The sequence below is a fragment of the Molossus molossus genome, unplaced genomic scaffold (genome assembly GCF_014108415.1).
Source record: "Molossus molossus isolate mMolMol1 unplaced genomic scaffold, mMolMol1.p scaffold_m16_p_7, whole genome shotgun sequence".
Taxonomy (NCBI): domain Eukaryota; kingdom Metazoa; phylum Chordata; class Mammalia; order Chiroptera; family Molossidae; genus Molossus; species Molossus molossus.
Genome location: NW_023425401.1, coordinates 93,092,768 through 93,104,868, shown reverse-complemented (window position 1 = coordinate 93,104,868; position 12,101 = coordinate 93,092,768). Strand labels below are relative to the sequence as shown.

Sequence of the window (12,101 nt, the reverse complement as noted above, 5' to 3'; positions counted from 1 at the left end):
ACTACATCTCCCAGAACCCCCCGGGAAAGCTCACGCCGCGGCAGCGGCGCCCCACCCCTTTCGTCCCTGGACCCGCCCCGCAGATGACGTCACAGAGCTGACGTCACGGCGCCCAGAGCGAGGCTGGGGTAGAGAGGCCGACTGAGCAGGAGTCGTCCGCTGGTCGTGGAGGCTGCTAGGGAGCCGGCGAGAGGGTGAGCGGGCGAGTAGACTAGAGAGCTAGAGTAGGCAGGAGGGAACGTCGCGCGGCGCAGAGTAGCGCCGGGGCCGTGCCGCGCCGGAACCCACAGCCGGAGAGGGGCAGCCCGAGCCGGGCGCCGCAGGGTCCCCACCCCCACTCGGCCGGACAGTGCCCGGTGTTCCCCCGTGCGGGGGCGGCGGCGGCGGCTGACTGGACCCGACAGGATCGCGGGGGTGTTGCCACCTCCACCGAGGAGCCGGCGCGGCCGCGGGCTCCTCAGAGCCGGGGCCCGGGGCCCGTGACAGACGGCGGAGGAAGGAAGAGAGGCGGCGGCGGCGGCGCAGGAGACGGGGAGGCAGCGGCGACACCATGTCATCCCCCAGTCCGGGCAAGAGGCGGATGGACACGGACGTGGTCAAGCTGTATCCTTCGTGGAGGGGGGGTTCGGGCTGAATGTAGGGGGCGGTGTGGGGATGCTCAGAGCACCCCCTGAAACCCAAGCAAGGGCCCTGGGGCACTCCAGGCCACTGTCCGAGGCTCTATCCTCCCTTCCCTCCCCCCGGTGCCTACGGCGGCTCCTTGGCACCTCCCAGGAACCGAGAGCCTTTTCAGCTCCCCCTTTATCTGCAGAACCCCTAAATGTGCGTTTTTCCTCGCTCTTGCAGCACCCCCCTCCCCCCCAGTGCCCGTGACTTTCCTCCACGACGTTTGGACTCCCAAGACGGCCTTTTTTTTTTTTTCTCCTTTTTTTGCAAGACAGCCACCTTACCACCAAGCCCACCTTCAGGGTCTCTCTTTCCTGTTTGCTTGCTCCTGATTTAGGAACTCGAGATAGAAATTCCCGAGAGTGAAGCCCCTTTCCCTTTCTTGAGATGCCACCATTCCCTCCACTCACAGTGCTTCTTGAACTGGGGTAACTCAAGTGACCTCCTTTATCCCTAATTCCTTTCTATATTAGGAAGAGAGTAGTCTGCTCATTGCCCCCTCTTGTAAGTGGTAAAGAGCTCTAAATGTTTTAAATCAGAGACCCCTGTTAAGCTTTCTGGTCCCTAGAAGAATCCCACTGTTTTTCTCTCCACCGACACAGCCTATCCCACCCATAGTTGTATGTGGTGAGGACCCCAGGCCCTCCAGCAAGTGGCCACCTCCATATTGTGGATATGACAGCTGGGGGGAGGGAAAGAAAGAGGATCTCCTTGACAAAATAGCCCCTGTACTAGCCACTTAAGCCAATTCCCTCTATGAAGATAAGGTTCTTGGGAAATAATTGCCAAATGACACCCTTTATTCCATCCCCCCCCCCAACTTTATGTACTCTGGTGGTAGCAGCAGTGGGAAAGCTGTAACTGATAAGAGTCCTTCAGGCAGTGGTTTTGGTTGGAGTCCAGACTAATTATTTTATGACCAACTAGAGAAATTCGCGAAGGTTCCTGTGACAAATTGAGAAATTTTTTGAGGGATAATTTAGAGCGTGGGGGGGAGAGCAAATGAGCCCAGTGTTCTGAACTACTAAGCACTGGGGAGAGGGGGAAACTAGGGTGGGAAGTGGTAGTGTGTGAAACAGTTAAAAAGTCCTGTCTCCTGCTTCTCTTTCTCTCTCACCCCCATCCCCCCACCATTTCCCCCTGTTGCAGGGTTTTGTTTATATAACTCAAGTTGTTTGCTAGATTCTTCAGGTGAATTCCTTCTTTCCTTTTATTTGTTACTATTTTTGATTGGACGTTTTACCTCTATGTAGAGATGGATGATTGTTGTCAAATACTCAGTTATGGAATTCGCTGAAGTTTTAAACAAGTAGTTTTTGCATTTGGTTTGGAAGCGGGGGATGGGAGGGAGGTTGCCTGGGCAAGAGATTTTCTTTTCATAATCTTTTCAGGAATAAAAAGGTGTTTTTCTTCTCACTTAGGAAAACTTGCCTAGAAATTAGGAACAGATAGACTTCTAAGTTTTAGGGTTTGAAGTTCAGAATTTTGGGGAGGTGGGAGTGGAGATTAGAGAGAGGAGCAAGTAATAAAGTATATATTATGTACCAAACGTATGCCCAGGCATAAGTGAGACTCTTTATGAGCTGTTTGTGGCTCTGATTGAGTTTTGTAAATATGTGAATGATACCAGAAATGTTGGCTTTTCATAAGGTTTCAGGAAAACTTGTAACTGTGGCTGTGGGTACATGTTACACAAAGCAGTTTCAGGTTTTTTGTTTAGAAACTAGGAAATGACATGGTGGCAGAATCTGAGTTATTTTTATCTTGAATTGAGAGTTACTGTCACACCTAATGCAAATTTCTACCTAATGTTTAATTGGGATGGGGGGTGGGTGAGAGAATGCCAGCTGTTTTTGATCAATGTCAGATTCTCAAATGATATACATATATATTTTTAGAAGATTGAGGATAAAGGGTGAGGCCTAACTTGACCTGATGCCTTTTCCATACAGTGCCTTTTGTTCATTTAGTAGTTGTGGCATCTAGAATGATTACCGCATTTAGGAGTCGGGGTGTGGGGGGCGGAGAGGGAGAGGAAAACAGACAAAGAACAGCAGGGTGTCTTTCTTTTTTTCTTCCCCTAAGTGGCTTATTTCATAGCTTATTTTTAGTAGAAGATGAAAAAAGGCTAAGATGCATTGGCCTTCTGTTCTTTCCCCACCTTCCTTTCTGACAAAAGAAAGCTGAGGTGCTTTAAAATCATAGATCTCTGAGATAGGACAACAGTCTCGGGATTTAGAAGGCAGAGGTTATCTTTGTTTCATGTTTGTTATTTTCTGGGCTAACGTAGTTTGGAAGTTAAAATTTTCGTATTTCCTTTTGTGTGTGCCTTGTGGGGTTGAGAGATTTTGTGGCCTCCTTTCTCTGTTGAATTCACATTAGTAGGCCCAGATGGAGCCAACAGTTTTTGAGTAAGGTATATTCAACAAAACATTTAAGGAAAAATTTCCCCAACCCACTATGAAAATGAGTACAATTGCATAAAAGGGCTGGGGGTTGAAAATGAAAGACGGTGGAGAGGAAGTAGAAAAGGTCTGAAGGAATGTACTTGCTTTTTGCCCCCTCAGTGTCCCTTGATGATTTCTTTGGTGTGGAGGCTGATAACTGGTTTCATTGCAATCTCCTGTTTCAGCCCATTTTTGAATGTCTCCTGAGTGTAATTATGCCACCGCGATTTACAGCCTGGTAGGGAACCTGTATAGTAGGAAAGTAGCGGTGTGGGGGTAGGGAGGGAAGAGGATGTGTAACTAATTGGCCACTGCCTTCCACCACCTCTTTAGGAGTCACCGACTCTGTTTGGAGTCGGTGATATTTCTTTTGTGACGGGTTGGTAGGAGGAGAACTGACTCCCAAGTTATACAGGGAGTGAGTGTTTTGCACCGATTCACTTAATAATCTGCTGGGCGATTATGTTCTGAAACTCTGACTCATTCATTGTTTCTCTTCTGATCCTTTGTTGAGTGTTGTGCAAACCTCTTCAGGAGCCTAGAAACTGATGTACATGATTTTTGGGCCCTATGAAGAATGTGACCCAATCAAGAAACTTGCAGTTAGCCCAAATCTGGTGGAATGGTTGTGAATAGTGTGGCCATTTGTCTGCAGTCAGGTAGATTAGTAATACTGTGCTGTTTCCAGCTTGGCAACCCTGGAGGTTTCCATCTCAAACCCTGCTGATTATTTAGATTGTTTGAGAACTGGGACTCTGGTGACCTTAAAGCGTGATTTGCCCTAAAGGAATATGGGTTTAAGTTCTCCCTGGTGGAGAAACAAACAGCTCAGATTACACGGGTTTCCTTGTTGGTGGGGTTAGTCTCACCCTGTTGCACAGCCTGGTGATCCTTTTATCTGTGAACCAGTGGCCCCTGCTGAAGGCTGGAGCTGCTTGTTTTGGAAAAGCGTATGCAGGCAAAAGGCCGCAGGCACAGCTCCTCACAGCTCATTGGCTGCTCTGTTACTACCCGGAAAAGGAGGAGGGGTGGAGCTACCAAACAGCTGATGGAGTGTGTGGCCAGAGTGTGTTTATATACAAAAGAAGTATGGGCTGGGGAGGCCTTGTTTGTGGTGTTACAGGATCCAAGTGCATTTTCAAGGGGTAAAAGGAGGAGAATAAAATATGACCTCTTGGAGTAAAAGAAATGTTCAAGGTTAAATCAGAAAAGTAGATCTGATAATAATGGGAACTTGGCATACACTATATTTGTTATTGGTGTGAGATTTTGGAACTTTATAATACCAAGAATTTTCAAAGATTCCCTTTTTCAGAGGGAGGTCAGAAAATTAAAACAGGATATGTTGTTACTTTAAGTGTACTTTAACTGACTCATGCAAAGATTCAAAAGTATGGTTAGAAATGTAAGCTTCTACCTGCAAAAGCTGTAAGAGTTCTAGAAAGGGACAGTGACTTATTCTAAATTCATTTACAATGTTAGTGAATCTTACAGAATTCTGGTTATCTGCTTAAGGGTTCAGAAGCTTTCAATAACAGTTCATCCCCTCAAATGTTTGAGTACCCCCTTTGTGCCAGGTTTGGTGTTAAATGCTGGGAATTTAGTAATGAAAAATTTCAGTGTGGGTGGTTATGATGCTTCTATAACTAGTCAAATATTTTTTTAAAATCCTCACCTGAGTATACTATTTATCTTCAGATGGGGGGGGGGGCGGGGGGAGAAACATCAGTGTGAGAGAGACACATTGACTGGCTGCCTCCCGTACGACCCCCAACCAGATGAACCGCAACCAAGGTACGTGCCCTTGAACAGAATTTAACTTGAGAATCATTGGTCCAAGGGCCGACACTCTAACTGCTGAGTCAAACTGGCCAAGGCCAAATTTCTTTTAAAAAAAGGTTAGCACTGTATGTATTACCTTTATGAATAATTTCTATTTATTTTCAGAATTGACTTTCCAAGGAATAGAAAGGTTAAAATGTTTTATGTGATGAGATGTATGGGAATCTGTGTACCACTTATTTATTAAAAAAAATTTTTTTTTCTTTATTGATTTTAGAGAGAGAGGAAGGGAGAGGGAGAGAGAAACAATGTTGAGAGAGAACATCGATTGGCTGCCTCCTGCATGCCCCCCACTGGGAATTGGGCCCACACCTGGGCATGTTCCCTGACCAGGAATTGAACTGGTGACCTCTTGGTGCATGGGTCAACGCTCAACCACTGAGCCACACTGGCCAGGCTGTGTTCCACTTATTTAAAACATAGATGTTTTCCTGGCCGGTTTGGCTTAGCAGTTAGAGCATTGGTCCATGGACTGAAGGGTCAAGGGTTCAATTTCAATCAAGGGCATGTACCTGGATTGCAGGTTCGATTCCTGGCCCTGGTCTCTCCCACATTGATGTTTCTCTCTCTCTCTGTCTGTCCCTCCCTCTCTTCCACTCTATTTAAAATCAATGGGGAAAAAATATCCTCAGGTGAGGATTAACAAAACAAAATATAGATGTTAAAAAATGGAAACAAGAAAATTAAAATGTGTAGCCATTTGTCTTTGACATAACTTTAGTATTTTGCTATTAATCAGTAGTTAGTCTATCCCTAAGTTAGTAATCTTTGTTACTCTTTGATTTGTGCTCAAAGTGTAGACAATTATGTAATGTTTAAACTAGCTCCAGTATCAGTTGAGAACCTGTGTTTTGCCTGTTATTTCCTTTGGCCTCTGTTTTAGTGAGATGATGAGATGGGAGGTAGAACAGTTTAATGGTCTTCAAACTCAAAGTTAAAGCTTTGGCAACTCCCAGTGTTCTGAATTTGTCTTCTCTGCCTTGATTTTGGTGACAAATATAACATACTAATACTTATTTTGGGTAGGCAGGAACCTATATGAGTAAGCATTCGCAGCTTTAGGACATCTGATTCCTATAGTGCAGTTCTAGTAAATTACATGCAAGTCTAAAAATTCAGCTTTTGGGGGGGAAATCTTTTGCATATGTGACCCATAAAAGTCCCTTACCTTGTTTGTGTGCATGTGTTAGAAAACTATGGATTTGTTGGTTTTCTGGTGGTGTGCTGTTTCCCTAGCACCTTGACTTGCATTTAGATAAAGTGTATATAATTTAGTATCTTGTTCTGTGTTAACAGACTTAATGGTTCCAAGAATCGTTTGATTTTTAGGCATACAATACAGACCTGCAAAAGGGCTTATAGTGCAATGGCTTTTCAACTATGGATCACAGTGTAAATTTTAGTAAAATACTTTAATGGAAAAAACTTAGTTGGGTTACACAAGTACTAAGATAATTGTAGGAAAATGCAGGTTATAAAAAGAGAAAGAAAATAGTTATCCATAATCATATCCTAGACAGTGGTTTTCTATTATCTGGAGGTTTGTTAAAAAAGGTTGCTGGGTCCTACCCCTGGAATTGTCTACACCAGGAGGTGTAGAGTGTGGCCTGAGAACTTGCATTTCTAACAAGTTCCCAGATGATAATGCTGTTGGTCTAGGGACAATTTAATAATCTTTGTCCTCAAATGATGTTTTTTTCATCAGCCCCTCCCCCGATATATATTTCAACCTGTTGATTATACTGTGTACACCCTGTTTCTGCTTAATATTTTTGTAATTGTTTTTCACAGTTAAAAATTTTAGACATAATGAATAACTGATGTAATATGCCATTTATTGGTTTAATTCTTTGTCATTTTTCTGTGATAAATAAGATTGAAATTAACCTTTTGTGCTTAAGGCTTTTCCTGTATTCTTGGATTACTTCTGTTTTCCAGAAATGGGATTTTAGACCAAAGAAGGTAAACATTTGAATGAAAATATTTAACTGAAAGTCTTGGGGCCCACACTCAGTGGGCTTTCATTTTGTTCTGTTGTGTTTTTGTTGGTGTTATTTCAGCACTGAAGCAGTCAGCCTGGCAAAATGATGAAAGATGAATTCTGATCTCTTCATTGAAACTTTCATATTTTTTTATGATATGGTGGTCTTCAAATTAGGGATACTTTTGTACTTCTAAAAGTACCTATACTGTGAGTTGGTGGGTTACATATATAACATTCAGGAGCAGATAGATATGACTGGCAGGAGCTGTAGAATTAGTTTTGGTATCTTGAATTTTTTCCCAATTGTTTATTGAAGTATAATTGATATAAAATAACTTTATATTTAAATTGATAAGTTTTTTAAAATAAAAAGTTTGTATTGATTTTTTTTTTTTTTAGAGCAAGAGAGAGAGAAACATAGATGTGAGAGAGAAACATTGCCTCCTGCACGCACCCCAACCCATGGATTGAACCCGAAACCCTGGGTATGTGCCCTGACCAGGAATCAAACAGGTGGCCTCTCGGTGCACTGGACAACGCCCAACCAACCAAGCTGCACCAGCTAGGGCAAAATTGATAAGTTTTGACATAAGTATCACCCATGAAGCTCATCACCACAATCATGGTAATGAACATAGTCATCGTCCCTAAAAGTTTCTTGTGCCTCTAGGTAGTCTTTCTGTCCTTCATCTTTCTTGTCACTATTATTATTTTGTATTTTCTAGAATTTTCTATAAATAGAATCAAACAATATGTACTTTTTGTGTGTGGATTCTTTCACCATATTTTGGGATTCCTTCTTGCTGTTACTATGTAGTTCTTTCCTTTTTACTGCTGGGTAGTATTTCCTTGTATGGCTACACCACAGTTTGTTTATGCATTTACCTTTTTATGAACAGTTGGGTTATTTCCAGTTTGGGGCTACTACAAATATGGGTAAATATGTAGGAGTGTCATAGATGAGTCCACTTTTGGTTGGCATAGGTTTAACTTTTTAACAGGTAGCTTGAATTTAAGTTATACTGGTAATAGTCTGCACAGGTAGATTGTGACATTAAACTATTGTTTCAGTTGTGTATTTTAAAGGAATCACATTAAATAGCATGATCCTAAACACTGATTTCTACCTTAACTCTGTCCGAGTTAGTTTGTAGCTGGTTTTCCCTCTCTCCCATTCAAAGTTAGTGAATTAAAGATTCATTGTGAAATATTTTTGTTTGGTAGTCCTTTTTAAATGGTACTCCAACAGTTATGGTCACAAATAACATATTTTTGCATTTGCTAGTAAGACTTTGTAAACTTTTTGAAAAGGTGAGCACACTTTTTGTTGATGGTACCCTTTTGCTTTTATAAAATACTGATTAAAAACATTTTTTTTTTTAAATCCTCATCCGAGGACATTTTTCCATTCTTTTTTCAGATAGAGTGGGAGGGAGGGAGAGAGAGAGAAACATCGATGTGAAAGGGACACATCGAGTGGCCACCACCCGCACGACCCAAGCAGAGCCGGGGACAAACTGCAACCGAGGTACATGCCCTTAGCGGGAACCGAACCCGGGTCTCTCGGACCGCAGACCGACGCTCTAACTGCTGAGCCGAACCGGCCAGGGCTGATTAAAAACATTTTAATAACATTTGTTTTACTTAGCACCTCCAGTTATCTTTACAGCAGTTTACAGATATTTACATAGGACTGTTGAGGTCTGAATATTATCTTCAATTTTCATATGGACTAAACAGGAAAGGAACCAGTAGTAACTCAGTGCAGAACTGGAAACAGATTTTCAGAGTTAGAATATCCTTTAATATGTTTTTCTGTAATTTTTTTTTCTTTTCTATTGAATTTATGGGGTGACACTGGTTAACAAAATTATACAGGTTTCAGGTGCACAATTTCACAATACAGTACACTGTCTTGTGTGTTCACTACTCAAGTCAGGTCTTTGTCCCATCACCATTTATGCTTTTTTCAAAGTTAATTTTTAACAAAATGATGGGGGGTTTGTGTTATTTTTTGGCATTCTATGTTAGTTATTTGATAACTAATTAATAGACATTGCTGTAATAAAAAATTAGACATTACTTTGTAGTAGTTGTTGCTATCATTCTTTCTGATAAATTACAAACATTAGAATTTATATATAGGTGTTTACATAAATGTTGCTTAAAAATTAACTGACCGCTGGAATTTTTAGCTTTGCTAATAAGAAAAAAGACAGTCTGGTTTATGCCTATTTCAGGTTGGAGGCAATGACAATTTATTCAGTGGGAGACTTTGGTTCAGTTGTCAGACACAAGGATGATGCTCTGAGCACATGTATCAGGGTGTGTTATATTCAGATTGCCAAAATGTAATTTATGTGCAATGTAGAAACCTTTGAAAATACAGAAAAGTCAGTGTGTACTTTTGAGAGATTGTTGTTACATTTTTATGGGCAGGTACTATGGTTATAGTAGTTGCTTCTTTGTACCTCACCAGATGTTTGGGAAAGGTGGTTGGCTGGTTGTTTGCAGCCTGATGCTTGTAGAGGTAACTGCCATGCCTGGAAGAACCCAAGCCTTCAAGAGCCAGGTGATAGAAATCCCTGTAACAGGGCAGCTACATGCTCATGAGGGATGAAGGATTCTTTAGTCTTCTCCTGATTCTTAGGTATCTAGGGCATTAGGTAGTGGTTTGAATAGGTGCTACTGATCTTTTGACCTTGCCCTGCAAAGAAATCAGGGAGAGGAGTAGGAAACCCATGTGAAGGAGAGAGGCTTGGCTAGATGTTGTTGTCCTTAGGAAGAAAGGCATGGGAGGTGGGTCTGACCTTGAGCTCACAAAAAGTGCCTAGGCTCTAGCAGTTGTTAGAATCCTATTTAGGGATTTAGAATATTATTTGATTGGGAATGGAATCTTTTTTATTTTTTTTAATATTTTTTCTTTATTGAGTTTAGTGAGAGAGGTAGAAACATTGATGAGAGAAAACATCAACTGGCTGCCTCCTGCGTGACCCCCACAGGGGATTGGGCCCACATCCTGGGCATGTGTCCTGACCGGGAACTGAACCAGTGACCTCTTGGTGCATGGGTTAATGCTGAATCTTTTTTAAAATTTTTGTTTACTGATTTTTTTTAGAGAGAGGGAGGGAAAGAGAAACATTGATTTGTTGTTCCACTTCTTTTTTTTCTTTCTTTTTTTTTTTTTTTATCCTCACCTGAGGACATTTTTCCATTTTTTGTTCAGGTAGAGGGGAGGGGGAGAGAGGAAGAGAGAGAGGAACATCGATGTGAAAGGGACACATCGAGTGGCTGCCACCCGCACGACCAACCAGGGCCGGGGACAAACTGCAACCGAGGTACATGCCCTTAGCGGGAACCGAACCCGGGTTTCTCGGGACCGCAGGCCGACGCTCTAACCGCTGAGCCAAACCGGCCAGGGCTGTTGTTCCACTTCTTTATGGGTTCATTGGTTGATTCTTGTGTGTGCTCTTACCAGAGATTGAACCCGAAACCGTGGCATATTGGGACAACGCTCCAACCAGAGGTGCTGCTCTGCTAGGGCGGGAATGGAATCTTTTATGTGTTTGTTCAACTTCATAGTTTCTAACTTTAAACCACTTTCAGGGAGGCATTATGTATAAAAGTAGGAGGTATTCCCTACATGTGAAATTGTTATTAATACTGCAAATTATGCACTTTCTTTTTAGTGTTAGGCAAAATGTTTCATTTCTATGTATCATGTTTTTATTATGTACACTTTTCAAGGTTTCTTTTTTTTTTTATCCTCACCCGAGGACATTTTTCCATTTTTTTGTACAGATAGAGTGGGAGGGAGAAAGAGGAAGAGAGAGAGAGAGAGAAACATCGACGTGAAAGAGACACATCGAGTGGCTGCCATCCACATGACCAACCAGGGCCAAACTGCAACTGAGGTACGTGCCCTTAGCGGGAACGGAACCCGGGTCTCTCTAGACCGCAGGCCGACGCTCTAACCGCTGAGCCAAACCGGCCAGGGCTCAAGGTTTCTTTTTTTGAAAAATTTTTATTTATTGATTTTAGAGAGAGAAGAAGGGACAGAGAGAGAGAGAAACATCGATTTGTTGGCCCTGACCAGTTTGGCTCTGTGGTTAAAGCATCGACCTGCAGACCAAAGAGTCGTGGGTTCAAGGGTATGAACCTCAGTTGTGGTTCGGTCCCCGGCTCTGGTAGGGGTTATGTGGGAGGCAATCAATTGATGTGTCGCTCTCATATTGGTGTCTCTCTGTCTGTCTGTCTGTCTGTCTCTCTCTTCCCCTCTTCCACTCTGAAAAAATCAGTGGAAAAATATTCTCGGTGAGGATTTAAAAAAAAAGAAAAAGGAAACATCAATTTGTTGTTTCATTTATTGATGTATTCATTAGTTGATTCTTGTATATGCCCTGACTGGAGATCAGACCTATAACCTTGTGCATCGGGACCATGCTCTAACCAACTGAGCTACCTGGCCAGGGCTCAGAGTTTCTTGGTTTATAAAAATTTTAGTTGAGTCCTGGCCGGTTTGGCTCAGCGGTGAGAGCATCAGCCCGAGGTACAGAGAGACACGGGTTCAGTTCCCACTAAGGGCATGTAACTTGGTTGTAGTTTGTCCCCAGCCCTGGTTGGGGTTGTGTGGGAGGCAGCCACTCGATGTGTCCCTTTCACGTTGATGTTTCTCTCTCTCTCTCTCTCCCTCTCACTCTAACTGAACAAAAATGGAAAAAAGTCCTTGGGTGAGGATAAAAAGAACAAAACAAGCTAAAAATCTTAGTCTAGGTAATATAAATAGAAGAATTAGATACAGCATGTGCCTGGTTCATATTGCCTTAGAAGCAATTGGGTTACTACTCAGATTAGTGAAAATAAATTTAGTTGTTTTGTTTAAATGGTGCCAGTATAACTTTGGTTATCTGTGCTTTCCATCAGTTGACTTTATATTGCACAGACTGTTTATGAAAGATTGATTAATTTAAAACATTCAGGTAAACATTTTCATTGTAGTGTCTATCTGTAGATGATTGATTTGGTAGAAATCATGTCCATAAAAGATCACCAGGTGTTACATGGTTGGATATATAGTTTTATGGTCTTATAGACTACTGCATCTTTACTCTTTTGCTAATTATTTATGTAAATCTCTGAATAAATTAGTAGATCTCTTTGGC

General features: G+C 42.2%; 1 protein-coding gene across 3 annotated transcripts in view; it reads left to right on the top strand.

Annotated features, from left to right (window-relative positions):
* Positions 1–454: 454 nt before the first annotated feature.
* Positions 455–12,101, top strand: part of UBE2H (ubiquitin conjugating enzyme E2 H) — a 123,987-nt gene continuing 112,340 nt past the window's right edge. The window contains exon 1 of one of the 3 annotated variants that reach the window (XM_036246606.1): positions 455–603. In XM_036246606.1, the coding sequence (XP_036102499.1) occupies positions 551–603 (53 nt within the window). In that variant the 5' untranslated portion in view covers positions 455–550. The remainder of the gene's footprint in view (positions 604–12,101) is intronic. The other 2 variants (XM_036246610.1, XM_036246607.1) reach the window with 2 other exon arrangements.